The 22121-nt window shown below is 36.1% G+C and overlaps 1 protein-coding gene across 1 annotated transcript in view; it reads right to left on the bottom strand.

Annotated features, from left to right (window-relative positions):
- The window catches only part of LOC150096139 (mitogen-activated protein kinase kinase kinase 4-like), a 734047-nt gene that overhangs the window by 343583 nt on the left and 368343 nt on the right, over window positions 1–22121 (bottom strand). The window contains exon 15 of the mRNA XM_090409620.1: window positions 13708–13841. Coding sequence (XP_090265746.1) covers window positions 13708–13841 — 134 coding nt within the window. The remainder of the gene's footprint in view (window positions 1–13707; window positions 13842–22121) is intronic.

The raw sequence follows: 22121 nt of genomic DNA, 5'->3' as shown, positions 1-22121 counted from the left end.
CTTTATTACCTTAATTTATTGAAACTAGTGTAATATTATTAAATAATACTATGTGAATTACTTTAGTAGCATTTAATACAATAACAATCATCCAAGTTTCTTTTTTTTTTCTCTTCCAAAATAGAGCAAATAAGAACTGTTTTCCAAGTTGTTAGTATTCTCATAAGATGATAAAGCTATTTATGAGACAGGATTTGAATAACATTTTAAATAACTATGTTTTTCTGACATGGTTAGTTCTTGAGCATTATGGTAAACAGTGTGTGTGTGTGTGTGTGTGTGTGTGTGTGTGTGTGTGTGTGTGTGGTGTGTGTGTGTGTGTGTGTGTGTGTGCGCGCGCGCGCGTGCGTGTTGTTTAGTTTTTTCTGGGATTCTGAAGTGATAAAAAATTTTAGATAATGAGAAAGAAAATCTCTGAAAATGTAAGATAACTTTAGTAAAAAAGGGGGAAAAAATTGCCAGTCATTTAATTATTGCAAGCATCCCATCTTTTAAATCATATTTCTATTTCATCAGAAATAATCTGAAAATAAACATTTTTAAAAGTGTCATCTAAAAAGAAAAATTAAATAAGATGTTATGATTCTATTATTATTATTATTATTAACATCTGATGATAATAATAATAAATTCCATGGAGTCAGAGACTCATTGTGGGAGGTACATGCTATCACACACAAAGCTCCTCCAACTGTGCCCTAAACAGATGCCATGTCTACATCCACAACACAGTCTGGCAATGCATTCCAGTCACCAGCCACTCTCCATGCAAAGAACCTTCTCATTCATTTGCTCACATCCTCAGCATACAGTTTCGAGGGGTCTACACCCTCCCCCATTCTATGAAAAACTCTTCCATGTCAACCTGATAATTCCTGACAAACTTATATGTTTCCATCATATCCCCCCACCCCTTCCTCCTCCTTTCACATCACTTCAAAATTTATCTATCTCAATCTTTTCTCTCAATATGTCCTCATACTCAACACTCCAAAGACCACCTTTGCGAATCTTCTCTAGACGCTTTCTAACATATCTGCATCGCCATGAAACCCAACAACCAAATCTGTGCACAATAATCCATATATAGCCTGATTAAGGCTTTATACAATGCCATCATAACCTCTTTGTTTCGGCATGTCAGGGTCCTCCATATCATTACCATTATCTGATGTGCAGTCTTCACAACTTGTGCAATGTGGCCCCTGAATTTCAGGTCCTTTTCCACAACCACTCCCAGATCTCTCATCTCCTCTACCCTCCTTTAAAGTTTCTCCACCAAGTGTATATTTTGCATTGCATCATTACTTATCAAATTTCAAAACCTAAGACTTTCCACTAACACTTCCACTTACCTGTCCATTCGTGTAATCTATTCAAGTTCTTCTGTATGGCCATAGTATCTGCTTGACTCTGCATTGCTTTCCCTAATTTTGTATCATCTACACACAGTTGCGTATCACTAATTAAAACCATCCCAATATCATTAATATACAAATTGAACAACAATGGCCACAATACAAACCCCTGAGGCACATCCCTAGTGACTTTCCTCTTTCTGATACCTATCTTACAGCTAGTCACAGATCCAACTCAGAAGTTTATTATCCAAATCCAATCAATTTTAATTTATTTAACCACTTGCCATGTGGCAGTATATCAAAAGCTTTTGAAAATTCTAAGTATACCATTGTACATGATCTCCCTTGTCCAAGACATTTGTTACCTTATTACAGTACATAAGTAAATTAGTAAAACATGATCTCTCTTTAACAAATCCATGCTGACAACCACAGAGAATACTGCTGTTATCAGTCCATTCCTGTGTCCTAGTTATTGCCTCTCTCTCTCTCTCTCTCTCTCTCGTACCTTCAACACAACTCCAGATTAGCCTCTCATTTGTAGCTACAGCCTTATCACCACCTTTATGCAGTGAAACAATTGTGTCTTCTTTCCACTCTCTTGGGACCTGTGCTGTTGTAAGACTCTTATTAAACAGGCATGCCAATACTACTGCCAATTCCTGGAACATTCCCTTAAGATACATCAACTTCTATCATCTTATTAACATCAAGTTTATTTATTTCTTCATATATATACCTTCTACTCACTCACAATTAAGCCATCCTCTCTTATGTCCTCTACACTTAAGTTCTTCATGATTTCACCCTTACAAGGATGAAATACCCTTACAAATTAATCACTGAATACTTCAACAATGTATTCTACAGCAATTACCATTCTACCATTTTCATTCATTAACATCACCATAATCTTACCATAATCAATCTTTCTTCGACTTGCCACATATCTAAAAAAACTCTAGGATTTTTCTACTCCAGATTTGCCAATTTCTGCTTATACTGCACTTTTGTTGTCCTTACTGAGTCACTCTCCTGGCTTGTTGGAAGTTGGAAGTTTATTTTGCACTTGGTTAGACTATAATAAATTTGGTTTAATTCTTTATCCAAGTGTAAGCAAACAAAGTTTGCGCCTGAAAATATCTTCAGGACTGAGGTAAGGTAGTGCAACACCAGGCAACTATGAGCAAAGGTGGACCAACCTCTCATTACTCCTTGTCTCAGTATCTCCCATAATGCAAAGCACGTCTCCTTGCAGACATGTATACTGCTATGCATTAAGGGAAGGGCCACTACCCAGACTGGTTTCAACCTTTATTGAGGTCTCGTCAGCGTGAGGCAAATCCAAACGTGGCAATACTAAGCAGAAGCAATAGGAGAGGTCATATTTACCTATAGGAGTTGCCAACAAGTGTACCACCTTATTATTGAATTAATCTGGATTTAGAGAAAGATGTTGGAAGTTTCTTTTGCACTTGGTTAGACTATAATAAATTTAGTTTAATCCTTTATCCAAGTGTAAGCAAACAAAGTTTGTGCCTGAAAATATCTTCAGGACTGAGGTAAGGTAGTGCAACACCAAGCAACTCCGAGCAAAGGTGAACCAAGCTCTCATCACTCCTTGTCTCAGCATCTCCCATAATGCAAAGTACACCAGTTGGCAATTCCTATAGGTAAATATGACCTCTCCTTGCTTCTGCCTTAGTATCTCCGCGTTTGGGTCTGCCTCCCACTGACGAGACCTCAATAAAGGTTGAAACCAGTCTGGGTAGTGGCCTTTCCCTTAATGCATAGCAGTATACATGTCTGCAAGGAGATGTGCTTTGCATTATGGAAGATACTGAGACAAGGAGTGATGAGAGCTTGGTCCACCTTTGCTCAGAGTTGTCTGGTGTTGCACTACCTTACCTCAGTCCTGAAGATATTTTCAGGTGCAAACATTTTTGCTTACACTTGGATAAAGGATTAAACTAAATTTATTATACTCCTGGCTTGTTCTTTATACTCCTCATGTAAGTGATTATTACCATTATTCATCTTGTACTGGCTCCAAAGTACCTTCTTCCAGATTTCATGCTTAGGTCCCTCATTCATCCATTTTACACCTACCTTATTCAGCTTTTGAGCATTGGAATACATTTACAAATTGATGCTGTTATGTATTTCTTTGTCAGCTCCCAAGCAGCATTTTAATTCCTTGCCGATGAACTCCTTATTCCATGCTATAGCTTCAAGCTGTTTCCTAAGCTTGTCATAATAACAAGCCTTGTGATCACCTGGGCTAGCCACATGATAACTCTCACCAACTGGAGGAAAGAATGAAACTCCATTCACAATCCTATGATAAAATGATCAGATCCAAAACTCTCGATTCTTGCATGCCTTCCTTTACATGCTGCCTGAAATAGTTATCTTTCGAGAACTCAAGAAATTCATTTTCCTTATTCCCAAACGCTATTTTTTCATTCCAGTCTATACTACCATAATTAAAATTGCCCATAATAGTCAAAATTTCTTTGTTTACTAACCCAAATTGTTTACACTTTTTTTTCATGATCACCCTCCACATTTCCTGGCCTATAGCAACATCCAACTAAATATCTCTTCCTGCCAACATCCACCTCACACCACACTGCCTAATAACCATTATTACTATTTCTTGCTTTCATGTGTATCCTATGTGGACATAATTATCTCTCTCCCTTGTCCTTTCTATCCTCACAAAAAACACTCTACCCTTCCATTTCGATTCTCATTAAGATATCATCTTCATTCAACCATTTTCACTTATTCCATCAATTTTGGGACAAATAAACTCAATAAGTGAAGCCATTTCATCTCCTTTATTTCTGATACTGCTGGCACACAGGAGTTCACTTTTAGGTCTATAACCAGTTCTACTTAAGCCACTTGTTGGTTGCGATTTCCTCACACCTGCCCTTGTCCAATTACATTTATCACCACTTACCACATGTCTGCTCAGTCTCAACAACCCTACTCACATCCCTAATCTATTCCATTTCTATGCTGATCATCCCACACACACATTGGTTACTGTTTCCAACATCCACTTTCCCTATGCCCTGTCTCCCTATCCACCCAGGCTCTCACTGTTTCCCAGTTCCTCTTGCATTCTCATCCTCTCTTTATCTCTCACACTACTATATTACTATTGCTAAGCACCTCGGTCTCTTCTGTTCCACTCTTCTGATCTTTCACTTCGCCTCTTACTTCTGACTTCTTGCTTGGATCACGCACACACACACACTGCACTTCCATCTAACGAAGTTTCTCCAGTTCACTCACTTCAATACCATTAAATGAAATCTGTCACTTCTGTATAATTCTAGTCTTCCCTCAAATACATGCCATGCATCCAAAAACTGACCTCCCTTCTCCTCGCATAGATCCACTAGATACCATTCATGATTCTGGCTCTCTGTCTCAACTCATCATTGTCATACCTTGGCAATACATTGATAACCTTTCTCACTATACTGTTATCTTTCATTCTCCTCAACAGCCTCCCGACAGTTGCCCTTACATTCTCCATATGTCCAATTAAATAATTCGTCCCCACAACAACAACCACCATTAATTCTCTTGTTTGTTTCCTCGTGTCCAAAGCATGAATTGTGTTGCTTATTCTCCTTCCTGGATAATAGACCATATGGACTCTCTCATTAGCCACTCCTCTAATAATGGAATCTCCAAACATTGCTATTCTTGCATCACTCGTCACCTCTCTTACTCTTTTTTCTTTAACTCTATTCTTTTGAATGCTTTCATTTGTTTCCCCCCTAAACATCTAGTATAACTCCTCATATTCCTCATTTCATTTTTCATTTATTTTCATTCATATATATTGAATCATCTTCAAATTAACTGCAATGTTGATATCTGACATAAATGCAAAACCCAAGTCTTTAATGGTGGGAAAAAAAAAAAACCTACGAACTGTTAATCATACAAACAGAAATTACACAATTCTATACTCCATAAAAGAGTTAAGAAAATTGCTGCATAGGTGAGTAATGAAAGCTCAAACATTTTAATAACTATTTATCCCCCCCATAACTGTGCATTACAAAACACGATTATCATAATCAATTCCCGATATGAGAGCTCAAGGAGTGTTCAGGCTACAATGACAGCACCACGTGCTTAAGTTTACATTATTATTAATCTACTATCAACAAATTTCTTCTGAATTAACCAATTACTTGTCAGCATTCCAAGACTGTCGTATCTAACACTGCATTTTTCTAAGGCACTTCTCACTGAATCGATCCACATAAATCTTGGTCTTCCTCTGGGTCTCTTTCCTGTCATCATATACCTGTTTTTTTATTATCATCACATCCTTAATGGAGTTAACAGATTTACTGTGGGAGATTCATTCAACTGACAACATATTCGTCATACTGAATCTTTAAAACCCTTAACACTCCCTGCATTAACAATATATTCTGTTCCATTCACCCACAATTCTCCATGGAAACAATCAACTCCTCACATCTCCTCTTCACGATACATTCTTATGTAATTTTCAGGATGGCCTCTAGTTCTTCTCCTCTCATCTTCTCCTATTTTTATAATTTATAATCTTCTCTCAATTAATCCAATAAAATTCCCACACTAACTTAAACATCTCGATCATATCACATATTTTCCTCCTATCCACCAATCTCTGAAATCCACATTCCTTCAACTTCTCTCTCTCTCTCAATAGCCAACATTTCAGAGTCCTGATGTTGTCTTAGTCACTCATCTCTGGACCCTCTTCAGTGTTTGCACATTACAATGAAAACCAGCTGACCAAATTTGACCAGACCAGTGCTTTATAAAGTGGCACAACCATCTCCTTATCTCTACATGTTAATGTACTTATCATAGCAGCACTAATGTTATTAAATCAAGTCAGCTGCACCACTTCTGTTACATCTCTCTACTAGAGACTGTGCCAATTTGTTTACCTGTTTAAAGAGATTGTTTTTAACTTTTTATGCTGTGTTAAAACACCAATAGTTCAATCTGATTAGTGCAATGACTTTTAACTCTATTATTTTTAAAATCCAAGAAACGATTCGCTCAAAAACCAAATAAAAAATATGTATATTTAATGAAACTAGAAAAACTATATACATTGTAAATAAAACTAAATTAATAACTATGAAACTATTTGGATTCAAGGCCTTCTAAATTAAAACTATACATTCTCATCTCATCTCATCCGATTGGTAATGGGTTGAGTCCACTAAGAAGAAAGGTTCTCCACTTATCGCGATCTTTAGCCATCTCAATCATGACTCTACAGCTGGGTATATGTGAATGTTCTTTCAGCAACTTTATCCAAGTACTTCTTGGTCTGCCTCTAGGTCTTTTTCTTCCGATATATCCATTCAGAGCTAAATATGGGCATCTATGAGGGGCCATTCTCTGAATATGACCAAACCATCTCAGTTGATGCTTAATGATTGTGTCTATTATATTATCTGGGAAGTCTAAATCTGTCCTGACTTGATCATTAGTCTTGTGTTGCATCCAGTGGGTGTTATTTTTCTGAGGCATTTCATTTCAAATGCTTGAAGTTTTTGATTGCTTGTTGAGTTAATCTCCAGGCTTCTGAAGCATAAGTAGCCGTTGGGATAATAACTGTTTTATATAATTTTAATTTTAGACTCGTTGGGATTTTTTTATTCTTCCATATTTTATTCAATTTATTCATGTTGGTCCAACCTAGGTTTAGCCTGTGTTTTACTGTTTCCATATTGTTGAGGTTACTAGATATAAGACTGCCAAGATAAACATATTTATCAACTTGTTCCAGCAGGTGATTTTCAAGATTTATAGAAATATTTTCTTCTTCTCTACCTATCTTCATTATTTTTATTTTATGAAGATTTATTTTCATACCATAAGTTTTACAAGAGTCATTTAAAATATTAATAGTTTTTTCTAGCTGTGGTTTAGAATCTGCTAAAATAATGATATCATCTGCACATTTTATGTGATTAATGTTGGTACCATTGATTTTTACACCTGGTTCATCGGCTATGGTTTTACAGACTTCTTCTAGGAAGATGATAAAGAGTTGAGGTGAGAGAGAAGGCATCCCTGCATTACACCTTTCTCGACTCTGAAATTCTCGGTTTTAATGTTGTTTGTTTTAACAAAAGCTTTGGTGTCTCCATAATAATTTGTAATAAATGTTAAAATATCAGAATCCATTTTTACGTTTTTTAGGACAGTAATCAATTTGTTTCTGTTAACTGAATCAAAGGCTTGCTTAAAATCTATAAAACAACAGTATATGGGCAGGTTGTATTCCCAATATTTTTCTGTTATATTATTAATGGTGAAGATATGGTCTATAGTGGATCTATGTGGCCTGAATCCTGCTTGGTTTTCCTCTATGATTTTTTCTGTAAGCACCTGTGTTCTCTTTTGTATAATTCGAATGAATAGTTTATAACTATGACTTAAGAGTGTTATGGGTCTGTAATTTTCACATATTCTTTTGTCTCCTTTTTTGTGAATTGATATAATAATTCCTGTTTTCCAGTCAGTTGGAATTACTCCAGTATAAAGAATTTGATTAAATAAATTCATTAAGAAATTAATGGCTTCTTGCCACCATATTTCCATAGTTCTATAGATATTTCATCTTTACCCCTAGATTTTGAAAGTTTCATTTGATTTACTGCATTTATAATTTCTGCTGAGGTTATGGGTGGTGCCTTTTCATATATCATCTTTTCTGTTATATTTTCCTCCTCCTCCTCCAGTTCTTTTTGAAATAATGTTTGATAGTAGTCCTTCCACATTATTTTAATATTTTGTATTGACTCAGTTTCTAGATTGTTTTTATCTTTCATTGTTAATGGTTTATCTTTATAGATCTTAATTAATTCTTTGATAATTTTGTATACTTTTATTATCATTTCTTTTATTAGCTTCTTCACAGAGTTTTGCTTTTTCCTCCAACCAGTTATTTTTGGCAGATATGCACATTTTATCAATTTTGTTTTTAAGATTCTTATAATGTTGTTTATTTTCTTCTGTATTTTTTATATTTAATATATGCTTTGCTGTTCTTTTTTCTTCTAAAGTATTTAGAATTTCAGGGGTTATCCATTCATGATTTGGTCTTGATGTTGTACCAAGTATGTTTTTTGCAGTACTTATAACATTTTTTCTACCTTGATTCCATGTATTTTCTATATTGTCATAGGATAATCTTCTAAACTCATTTCCTATTAGTGTCTGATAATTATCTTGCATAGATTTCTCTTTCAGTTTTGACAGGTCCACTTTGTTGATAGGAGCTCGTGAGTTACAATACTTGAATTTTAGTTTAATTTTTGTTGCTAGCAGTTCATGGTCAGTGTCGAAGTCTGGAGTTTTTAAAGTTCTAACATTTTGCACTGATGATTTCCAATTGCGTTTAATTAGAATGTAATCAATACAGTTCTTTGTTGTACCATCTGGTGAGGTCCATGTGTATTTGTGGGAAGGTCTATGGAAAAAAAGGATGTTACAGATAAATCGATTATTTGCTTTACAAAATTCTGAAATTCTTTCACCTCTTTCATTTCTGTTATTAACTCCGAACCTGCCCATAACATCCTCCATGCCTGGGGTGAACTTCCCAATTTTGGCATTAAAATCTCCCATCACTATTAATATATCTTTCTTATTGGTCTTGTCTATTAGATCTTGCAACTTATCATAAAAGGTATCGATTTCTTCATCTTCATGTGACTGGTCGGGGCGTAGATTTGAATAATTGTAAAGTGAACATTTTTTTCTTTACCTTTTAATCTGATAGCAATCATTCTTGGGCCATGTGGTTCTATGGCCATGACTCATTTTGTAAACTATTATTCACTAAAATGGCGACTCCTTCTCTATGCATATTGTCCTCTCTGCCCGAGTGGAATAGTTTTCCTGAATTTAGATTTATAACTCCTCCTGTCCAATGGGTTTCAGCCAAACCTAAAATGTCCCATTTAATCCTAGCAAGTTCTTTTTCCATCAAATTTATTTTCCCAGGTTTTAACAGTGTTCTTATATTTAAGGTTAAGAGATGCGAAATTCTGTTGGCTGACCACATACTAAACTTCTCGACTGCTCCCTGTTTTGTTTTTCACAACAATTTCCTACAAAACAATAGATGTTCATTAGTGAGTTGTTTCTCAGGCCTTCTCAAAATATAAAACTTCTTTACTACCAATGGACAAAGCAGTGTTTCCTTATTTAAGACATACTGTTCCATTCTTCCTCACTGTTTAACTGGTGTTAAGCATTCTTACCTCAGGCAATTTTATTACAAGAAGCATAAATCACAAATTCATTAACAGGAGAAAACAGTTTCTTTTACTACTTTATAAACGAAGTATCAATGTAGAGCTCTTCATTAAAGCCACTTTACAGTTTCAGATTTCTCTAATTACACGGTGTAGCTATTAAATAATCAGACTGGTTGCAAAAATGTGGTTTATTATTACAATTGTAAAACTTAATTGTTATCCCCTTCACTATTTTCACTTTCTCCTCTTCTTTCTTCCTTCTTCCAGTAGTCTTTTCAAATTCTGAATTATTACAATTATTAGTATTTTGTGGCACATCTTTATGGGGTCAAAGACTCATCACAGGAGGTCTGTAGTAACCATCATTCACACAATACTTGTTATACCTCTCCTTGAGCTCATTCACCAATGCAGCACTCATAATCACATGTGGCAACCCATTCACCATCCTCAAAGTAAAAAATCAAGCCCAAAGATGATCATATTCTTACACAATTTCCAGGGATGTCTCCCTGTTCTCTTTCTTCCCACCATGTATTGAAAAAAAAAGTCTTTGGTATAAATCTTATAAAACCTCTTTAATAACACACATTTCTATCATGTCTCTTCTTTTTAGCCTACTGACTAATCTTTGTAGCACACAAACCTTCATCCTCAGAGTAATAGCCATAGACTAACCACAATCTTAGTCACTAATGTATGAATCCTCTCCAACAGATCTGCATCCCATGAAAATCAGGTATCCAAATCTGCATACAGTAGTACAGATGGCCTTATTAAAGCTTTTATTTATTAAGGGAATAACAAACCTTGCTATCCCTGCTTGTCAGAGTATTCTTCAACATTGAAGTAATGTGATATGTAATTTTTCCCATTTTTGCAATATGCCCTCTACACTTCAACTTCCAGTCAACAATCCTGAATACATCACTCCCATCAAATTCCTACAGTTCAGTTCCATCAAAGTAGTACACAACTTGTGATCTCTTTATCCCAAAAGATATGACCTTACATTTCATCATGTTAAACCTAGAATCATCCTTTGCCCATACTGCCAGTTAATTAAGCTATCTAAATTAAGTCATCAAGCATAAGCATGATCTCTACATTATCTTTATTAACTATTGCTGTTCCTCGCTTGGCATCATTCAAACAACTAAATATTTCCTCTTAAATCATTTCTTATATCAATGCACAAATCAAATTAAACAAATACAGCAGCATCCAAAGCACCGCGGTGTAGTAAAACCACTAGTCATTCACCTTCTTCTGGATTCAATTCCCCCATATACTATGCATTCATGTCTGACCATCAGCAACCCTCTTACCCAAATCATCAGTTTCATTCCCCCATTTACTCATAGCCTTCCCACTACATCTCATCATTATCACAATGAGCATAGGACAAGTTTTCTAATAATTACTCATCCTGCACTCATTGTGATAATTTGCTGATGCATGATATACACATTGTCCCTTGTACCCCCTGATCTATAGAAGTAATCTCAACTATATATTTCATCCTGCTGGCCTCCATCTCACACCACACAGTTTCAAATGAACTATTCTCAATATCCCCATTCTTCCAATATACTGCTACCCTTCTTGGTATCAATTCTTCTGCTATCATTAGCAACACCCACCTCTTCCTACTAATACTGTTTCCCTTTCCCCTCTGAAAATTCTATACCTCTTGAATTATATCATGATATCAGTCAATCAAATCTCACTAATTCATTAATTTCTGTCCAAGTTGAACTAATCAATACCAAAAACTTCTCATCCTTCTTTTGAAACTTCCAACATTAGCAAATATAAACTTCAGTACTCTCTTCATCTCACTAACTCCTCACCTTGTGTTGATCATTCCACTGAAGTTCAGAACCTAAAAGCAATATTTAGCTTTAACACCCATATTGTTTCATCTGATTATTCCTACTTGGCATCTAGAGCTAATATGTTTGCCAGAAAGTACTAAGCTGAACACTTACAAACATGACTATTTCTAGTGCACTACGCACTTTCCTGCCATCAATATGAAAAAAATCATACTGTACAATAAATCAGCAATGATAAAGGTGACATAAAACTGAAGATATGCTAGATGTCTGGAACAATTATTATTATTATTACATCAGCATCTTCATGGAGTCCATGGACTCATCAAGGGACAACACTAGCATTAACCATTATCTGCAGAATACCTGTCATATTTCTACTATGAACCCATTCTGACATCACATTCATAACTATGGCATTCACCACTCTCCAAGCAAAAGAATCTAGTCTTCACACCCTCATTCATGTCTAGAGATGAATCAGTTGTCTCTCTACTATTCATGTACAAAATATTTTCTCTATTTCAATCTTATAGAAACTCTTAAGTAATGTACATGTCTCTATCATATCTCCCCTTTTTCACCTATCAACCAATTTCTGTAACCTCACAAATTTTCCACCTATGATCATAAGCAGCATTCCATTGACTTGCTACCATCTTGGTCACTCACCTCTGAATCTTCTTCTTCTTCTTCACCTCTACCTCATCTCAAGAACCTCAGGTGACTAGATCTGTACATAATAGTGTACAGAGATAGCATATCAGAGCCTTATAAACAGGTATAATAACCTCATTGCTGCTTGTCAGTGTCTCCCTCAATAACCAGGTAATCCTATGAGATATTTTAACATTTTTGTAATTATGAGAGTTTATATGTGATTTATGTAATCAGTCAACCATCACCCCCCAAATCCCTAGCCTCCTCAGTTTGCTGCTGTCAATTTCCTTCATCCCAAAATGCATAACTTTACACTTTGCTTCTAAAACATACAGCCATTCTCCTTTGCTTATTTTGTAAGTATATTTAAATCATCTTGCAAAGACCTCAACATTGTCTTTATTAACTATTGCTCTACAAAGTTTTGTATCATCAGCAAATATCTGAAGATTTCTTTTAGATAATTTCCTATATCATTAATGTACAAATTAAATAGCACACAGCTAGTCACAGGCTTTCTCCTGTACTCTAATCCTTCATAATCTATTTTGTGATGTCTATCCATAAGCTATCCACTCATCCACATCACTAGTCTCATATCCATAAAGTTATTTTGAAATATTTCTGAACAAAACAAGTAGTGACAGAACAGTGGTAATCAGTAGGACTCATCAAGGGAAATTCAACCAAAAATGCTCAAAATTGAAAGTATAAAAGTTTTGCATTGGCTACACTGCATAATCCAGGAAGCGTGGTTTAGTAGGTTGAATTCCAGATGACTGAAGTAGGACTATCCAAGTACTCATCTAAACAAGATAAAGGTGAAATAAAACTCAAAGTGAAAATTGCAGAGGAATATCCCTAATGACTGTTCCAGGTAACATTTATGCAAGTCTGCTTGAGAAGAGGATAAGAAAAATTATGGAGAGAACTTGGGGAAGAAGAAGTTGGGTTTTGGGCCAAATAGGAATTGTCAGGTTCAGAATAGAGTGGGTTGTCCATCCCTACTTTACATTTTTAGATGTAACAGAGTAGTGCAGAGGGAGCTTGCAAGAGGTCAGCCAATAGACAAAGATAAAAGGGATGGCCAAAAATAGTGAGAACTGCATTACACACACACACACACACACACACACCAGTGGAAATTGATGACAATGATTATGTCAATCACAAAATAATACTACTTCTATGGGTTTATGGTATGCGTCCATTTAAGTTTTCGATGAAGTTCAATAAAAATCATACAAAAATTTACAGCACTTAATTTTAACACAACATTTGGCACTGGTACTTTACCACTCAAATGCTCATTCAAATGAAATATTATATAGGAACTGACATACACTTTGTATTCCATTGAAATGATCTATTTCAATGGAATATCGATGGTATTGCAATTTTAATGGACATTTTGCATCCATGATTTGGATGATATAAATATACCTTATGGCTGGTTAGGTAGTTTAATGTCTATTTCAATACTAAATAAAAATAAATCTTAATATTTTTTTCTATAATAAAATTGATTCTGCATACCTAGGTCTATGACCACGTCCACATTCACATTTATGTAGAACAAATTTCATCCACTGCCAGGCAAAACTGGTGAGACTTTTATGTAATGCACTTCTGCCTTCTCCAGTAATTAATCGAGACATTGCTTTTTGATACTACCAAGAAAGAAGACTAAATCAAAAATAGACACAATTTATTATTAACTAATTTCTTTGTAATAAAAATAATGATGCATATAATGATAAAAAGTTATATATATTTCACTACAGAACTTTTAATGTGGTCCAATTACCAAATTACAGTACTAAACTATAGTTTATGCTTGAGTAATCATTGCAACACATAATGCATTAATCATCTGAAAAAAGGAGAGAGAGACTGCAGAAACTGTACAGTATGAAAGAATTCTGGAGGAAAAGAAAGACCTTTCTAGTGATTCCATGATCAGAGCATGAAAGATTCATGTTTTCCAGAAGCAAAGCTTACATATAAGTGACACCAGCAGAAAGAAGAGAAAGAAAGTGAAACTGATCCAAATTGCTTTTTGTATTAACCTTTTCATAAGAAAGGATATGAAAAGGTTAATACAAAAAGCAAGTCAACAAAAGAAAGTCTATGACAGTAAATGAGTCAATCTGCATATTGTGAAGAAATGGCAGCTAGTATATCTTTAGAGTGCATTTGATGGGCAAAAAAAAAAAAAAAAGATTCATAATGGTATAATTGAACAGATGTGAATTTAGAAAAGTGTTGGGAAGTGAGAGAATCAGGAATGCAGGGCTATTATTGTGGAAATACCCGAAGACATGTAATAAAAGGAATAATTATTATCATATAGTATCTCTATGGAGACCAGACACATACTAGCATTTATACATGCAATTCATTCACTGTCAGAGCACTCACAACTAACTCTGGCAATCCATTCCACTCATTTACCACTCTCAGATAAAAAAAATTCAGCCTGCAGACCCTTAATAACTACATTCTTACACAACTTCCATGGATGACCTCCTAGTTCTCTGACAGCTATTGAAATATTTCCTTTGCACCAATTTTATAAAACCGTTTCAATATAAGTTTCTATCATATCGCCCTCTTTTCTGCCTATCAACTAAATATTGTAAACCCACACCTTCAACCTATTCTCAAAGGAAGCAATCCACAGACCGGTCATCGAGCTTGGTCAATCATCTATGGATCCTTTCTAACAGTTGATGATCCCAAAGAAACCAAGGTGACCAAATCTATACACAATATGATTGACACCAAGATCCAAGTAATCCTTTGAGCTATTTGACCAACTTTTGCAATAATCTCTGAATGTCCACTCTCTGTCCACCATTATCTCCAAGTCTCATCAATTTCCTGCAATCCACTGCCATCAATGTGATATACAGGATGCAACCTTTTCAACCCAAGTTTTTCAATTTTACTTTTCAACCTTACATTTTGCAACTGACAATCATTATCTTTTGCCCATAGTATCAATTTATTTAGATCATCCTGCAAGATATCTACATCATCTTTATCAACTTTTGCCCACTCAAGGTTTTGCATCATCAGCAAAAAACTGGATATCAACCCCTTAAATGTTTCTGCATATCATTGATATACAAATTAACAGTAGTGGAACTAGTACAAAACCCTGAGATGCTCCACTGGTCACCATCATTCTCTTAGAGTTCAATCCACCATATACTGCTCTTTGGTGTTTGTCCCACCCACCCATCCATGCTACTAGCTTCTTATCCATTCTCATTTACTCCAACTTTTGTAATAGTTTTCAATGTCAATTCTGCTAAATGCAGTCCAGTATATCATGGCGTAGCCATTTCTTTTATGCAATTCTACTGTCATTTTACTATAAATTGTGAATAAATTACTCTGACAGGACCTACCTTTTACAAAGCCATGCTGCCCACTATAGAGTATTGCATCCTATCCACCCACTGTTGGATTTTACCTTGAACCAACTTCTCCAATACTCTAACAACCACTCCTGATATATTAACTGGTCTGTAGTTTGCTACTTCTGTTTTGGAGTCACCTTTATGTAATGGAACTATTTTATCCTCTTTCCATTCACCTGAAACCTTGCCAAAGCTGAGACTTATGCTAAACAACTTCATCAGAGGCCATGGCAATTCTCTTGCACATTTACATAGTATATGTGCTGACATACCATCTAGTCCCACTGCTGTATTTAGATTGTTTTTTTTTATAAAATGCTGAACACCTTGTGTTTATCAACCTAAATTTTGACATCTCTGTCATACTTGACAACTTGATGATTTCTTTTGCCTCTGACACATTCCTACCATCAGCATCGATTAAAGACATCTTATTTCAGTCATTTTTCTTCTTAGTTATTACATAATGAAAAACCTCTTTTGGATTTACTTTGCCCTGCTTAGCTAATTTTCTCTCATAATCTTATTTGGCCTTTCTAACCATACTAGTCATCCTTCTTGCTTGCACTTTGTACAGCTCATGAGTATACTGATCACCGTTTTCTTTATATTCCCTCCGCTGTGTTTTCTTCTTTTGCAGCTCTTGCTTCATATCTCTACTTATCCACTTTATCCCCACTAGGTTTATCCTCCTGACTGTGGGTATGCAGTCCAATACTGCTTCTATTAAACATTCTCTGACTACTTCCAATGCACTACTAACATTCTTTCTTTGTAACTTCTTGAGCCATGGTGATACTCCCAGATGTCCCTCCCTGTAGTGCACTTGTTCATGGTGGAGGGAACCTCCCAGTGATGGTACTGGCTCTTTTCATTCTTCAAACTTTTTCTTTACTTTTCTACCCGTATTCTTTGCCCTACTTCCCCCCAAGTCATTTTTACTATCCTTCCTTCCAGACCACCATCACTAGGATCCAACACCCTGCTGCCATGCATGGTGACCTAAGGACATCTGGAAAGGGGGGTCCTGGTAGTCACATACTACTTTGGAAAGACGGGCAAGTCCTAGATAGCCCGGCCAGGATCAATCAAATAGTGGGCTTGCCTGCAACGGTGAATGGTGTTGCACTAAGCCTGTCACCCCATGATCTAGGGTTTGGATCCAAGGTTTGCTGTGGTGCTGATATAGCGCCCAGGGTAGCCTTGCCATTCCACTACTGAGTGCAGTCAACTTGCCGATCAGTGGGCATCCATGAGTGGTGCTGTGGTGGGTTGGGAGTTCTGGCACTGAACCAAAAATCTCTTTAGCAAGAATTCTTCATCTTTAAATGTTTCAGGGACTTTAACAAAGTCCCAACCAAGTGATGATAACATAGATAAAACATTTGGTAACAGAAATAAGAAACTAAAGATATATGATACTAGTATAAATGTACCAGTGTTTTTGATCATCTATGCAACAGGTGAAGAGCCAAGAGGGAAAATGTTACCTTTCTTTATTTAAAAAGGTTCAGAAGAAATGGCAGGATCACTCTAAACTGTTAAGAAATTATGTTCGGGTGATATGCTTGTGGAAACATCATGTCAGCATCATATTATTACTATTATTATTACGGGCAACTCCAGGAAGTCATTGGACTCATCGAGGGAGGCCCCAAATCATATTCATCACAACTATTTGACATTCATACAGTATCTATCATACCTCGCCTTAAACTCATTCACTGTCACAGCATCCACCACAGACTCAGGGAGCGCATTCCACTCTTTCACTACTCTAAAAGTAAAGAACCCAGCTCTAACACTTTTACTAACCACACTTTTGCCCAGTTTCCATGGATGTCCCCTAGTCCTCCCACAACCAGCCCTGTTCTCAAAAATATCTTCTGAATTAATTTTATAGAAACCCTTCAGTAATTTGAATGTCTCAATCATATCTCCCCTCCTCCGCCTATCAACCAATTTTTGCAACCCACAAATCCTCAACCTGTTCTCATACGGTTCATTCCACAGACCTGCTATCATCTTGGTCACTCGCCTCTGGATCCTCTCCACCTCCTCCCCATCAAGAAGAAACCTAGGTGACCAAATCTGAGCACAGTAGTCTAGATGGGGTCTTATCAAGGCTCGATACAGAGGAACAATAACCTGCTTGTCTCTGCTTGTCAACGTATTCTTCAGCAACCAAGTGATTTGATGAGCTGTTTTGGTCACTTTTGCAATGTGTCCCCTAAATTTCAATTCCTTATCTACCAACACTCCTAAATCTCGTGCCTCATCAATTTCCTGGAGCACGGTTCCACCAATGCAGTAAACTGCCGCCAATCTTTTCACCCCAAAATGCATAACCTTACATTTTGCCACATTAAACTGACATCCATTCTCCTTAGCCCAGACCTCCAATCTATCCAAATCATCCTGCAAAATTTTGACGTCATCTGCATTCACTATTGCCCTACCCAACTTCGCATCATCCGCAAACAAATGAACTGTTCCTCTCAGATCCTTTCCTATATCATTTATGAACAAATTAAACAGCAGTGGTCCAAGAACAGATCCTTGTGGCACACCACTAGTCACAGGCCGTCTTGTGGACTCTACTCCCGAGTAAACCACTCTCTGATATCTCTCCGTCAACCACCCTCCTATCCATCTCACCAACCCTATGTCCATTCCCATATGCTGCAATTTACTGATTAGAATTCCATGTGGAATCCTGTCAAAGGCCTTGGCAAGGTCCAGTAGAATCACCGTAAACCCATTACCCTTATCCAGTTCAGCCGTCACTGTGTTATAATACGTGAGCAAGTTACAGAGGCATGACCTACCCTTCACAAAACCATGCTGTCCCCGATACAGTATCCCATTTTCTTCTATCCAATCTTGTATTTTCCTCTTGACTATTTTCTCTAAGACCTTGACAATGATTCCTGATATGCTAATCGGTTGGTAATTTACAACAGCAGTCTTGGAACCACCTTTATGCAGTGGAACTATTTTCCCCTCTTTCATTCTGAGAAACTGTTGAGTGCAACATCAGTGGGTGGAATACCAATCACAGTAACACCTCATAAAATATTCAACTCTTGTAGAGGAATGATATCACAATGGGATCTCTTTGATGTTTCTGATGAGATGTATTTAGAGCTTAAAGATCAGGGAGTGACAGGTGTGAGACACATCCTGATATGTAGGGATGGTCACCTGGTTCCAACGAGGAACATCGTTATTACTTTTGATACACCTAGGTCTCCAACATCTGTAAAAGCAAGGTATCTCAACAGTCCTGTTAGAGCATACATCCCTAATCCACTAAGATGCTTTAAACGTCAGAAATATGGGCATGCCCAAACTGCCTGTCCTGGCACTATCACCCCCCCCCAATGTGGTAGTAAAGAGAGCATGATAACAAATCTTGCTCTGCAAATAAAGCTGCAAATAAACTGCCAGGGAGATCATCCAGCTTATTCTCGTATATGTCAGATGTGGAAAGATGAAAAAGAAATAAAAGAATATAATAAAGAACAGAATATATAAACAAAATATATCCTATCAAGATGCAAAAAAGGAAGTTAGCCAATATTACACCTGTTTTGAGATCCTTTTAAAAAGTGGCAGCTAAGAAAATATCAACATCATCATCTCAAACACATACATCTATTCCACCATACCTGAACTTTATATGATTGTGAGTGCTTCTCTGTTGAGCAGATCAACCACATGACCTGTGGTCTTAGTCCAGAGACAATTCCAAAAATGGTTCCATTCAATGAAACCCCACTTGTCAAAAAGAGTATGGCAAAGATATCACTTAAGGATAAACCACCAGACATCCCCTACAAAAATAAAAAATAAATAATAAATAAAAAATAAATAAATAAATTTGCCAACTGATCCTGACATATCAGATGTGTTGAATAATTTACCAGAAGAAGATATGGACACTGGCCATCCATACTTCCCAAAAAACACTGATAAATATAAACCTGACAAAGGTAAGCCCTTAATCTTCCCAATACCACACCGGTCTATAAAGTCAAAACAATAGGAAAATTTTTTAAATGGAACTGTCGTGGATTTTGCCAGAATATCGATGATATCAAGATTTAGCCTGCAGAAACACAAACCTTTCTGGTTCTGTCTATGGGAAACATACTCATATCCTCCTGAGTTTTACTACTGAAAGTGTAGCAAGAGAAACAAATGCAAAAGTTTTCTACCAATGGGTTTGGTAGAAAAATTTTGCCACTAATGCAGTAGGGCCTGATGACATCCATTATGAAATGGTAAAACATCTACCATCATCTTCTATTGATCCCATTCTCTTAAAACTCAACAGTATACTTACAGAGATAGAGTTTCTGGATTCTTGGCACAAGTCAGTTGTCATTGCTCTCCCAAAACCAGGAAAGGTTCCAACACAAGCAAATAATTATAGACCTATTGCTCTGACCAGCTATCTTTATAAGATATTAGATAAAATGGTTAATGCTAGATTTCTCTGGTATTTAGAAAACAACGATCTTCTCTCAAATAGACCATGTGGCACTCGTAGACATCGTTCAACTTTAGACCATTTGACAAATTTAGAAACTTTTATAAGAGATGCATTCCTGAAGCAAGAACGTCTGGTTTCAGTTTTCTTTGACATGGAAAAAGCTTATGATACAGCCTAGAGATATGGCATACTAAAAGATCTCTATAACCTAGGTCTCAGAGGACACCTTCCTGTATTTATTAAAAGCTTTCTGTTCAAGCAAACTTTCCATGTCAGAGTGGGAAGTAAACTATCTTGCCAAATCATCAAGAAAAGGGAGTTCCCCAAGACTGTCTTAAGTGTGACACTTTTTGCTATCAAAGTTAACTTAATCACTAAACGTTCAGCTTCCTTCCACTGGAGACAATGCTCTATATGTTGACGACTTCACAATTTACTGTCACTCTCATAACATGAGGGTAATTGAAAGATAACTTTAGTAAGCAATTGACCGTGTTTCTCTATGGGCTCAGGTTTTCAAAAGAAAAAAGTGACTGTGTACACTTCTGTTGAAGATGCACTCTTTATCCAGATACTGAATAAAGAGTGGGACAAACTGTTATTATTCCAGTATCAACAAAAACCAAGTTCTCTGGAGTTATCTTTGAAAGAAAACTTACAATCCTTGCACACGTTCGTCAACTAAGAGAAAAGTGCAAGAGAGCATTGATTATAGAGTAAAACATATGCCACAATAAATAAATTTTTTGTTATGTAAATATTTCATCTTGTGTATCATAAGACATCATGAGTACAATTATTGAACAACAATAGAAACTGAATTCAAAAAAACAGTAGTGTGCATGCTTAAATTGGAATCCCTCTACAGTCGATGGTTCACTGATTAAAACTACTGCTCTGAAATTAAAATGTAATTAAATTAAATTAAAATATAACAGATAAATCGTTTAATACAACTGAAAATAATAATTTCCCAAACTTTTGGAATATGAGACAGTTGTTTCGATAAAGCTGAGGTCTATAAAGTAAGGCTTCAGCACTTTCTTTATATAAATGTTCATGTTTATATACGGAACTATGTAGCAGCTTAGTGTTTTGCCATTAGATCCTGTGGTTAGTGTTTTCGATTCCATGTTGTGCAAGACCAGACTTGTGAGGTTTGATAAGATGGATGGGATCTTGAAGTTCAGACATACGTTTATTAAGTGTGAACTTGATACGATGACGCAGGGTGTTGATTTTTTTTGTAGAAATGAGTAGAAACACCCTACATCCTCGTATAAAGGTCACACTAGAAAAATAATCATCAAAACATATTTTCTTTCTTGATTACACATCCAGCGTAAACAAGATGGATCATTTCCACTTCTGTCTACCGAAAATCAACTTTTTCAGGTCATTATATCCATAATACATTAGCTCACTGACCATCTCATAAAATATTTTGTGTCCAGAGCACACAAGATTTGTTCTTCTGAAGAATCTCTAAAACAAGAATTGGAAATTATCAAAGAAACAGCCTTATTAAATGGATATAATCCAATAACAATCCAACAAATAATTAACCACCCTCCTACAAATCAACCCAGACAAGAAGTCCACAGGACTCCCATACCATAATTAAAGGCATTTCTGAACATTTGGCAAAAATTATGAAAAAATTTCAAGTCAATCCTACCTATAAACCCACCAACCAATTTCACAACTTGCTACCTTCTCCAAAAGATAAACAAACTCTCACCAATGATGTTACCTGGCTAACAGATAAGCTTAGGTGTTGATGGTTATTCATGACTTATTTTACACAGTATTAACAACACCACACAATTTTATCAAAGAGATGTTTTATTAACTTATATTTCGCTGATTTTCAACTCAGCATCATCAGAGCACAACACACTTGTACATATGACAGTGAGTGAGTGAAACAATATAATTGCAAAGGACAAAAGATCTAAAGTCCTATTTTGGCGCCCTCTAACGAAAAAAAAAAAAACAGCTATGCAAGAGTTTCTCTTAGGATA

Source organism: Typopeltis vanoorti, chromosome 19, assembly GCF_054136105.1.
Source record: "Typopeltis vanoorti isolate ZY-2024b chromosome 19, IOZ_Tvanoo_1.0, whole genome shotgun sequence".
Lineage (NCBI taxonomy): Eukaryota > Metazoa > Arthropoda > Arachnida > Uropygi > Thelyphonidae > Typopeltis > Typopeltis vanoorti.
Note: the sequence above shows the minus strand (reverse complement) of the source record. Positions and strands in the feature narration are given on the sequence as shown.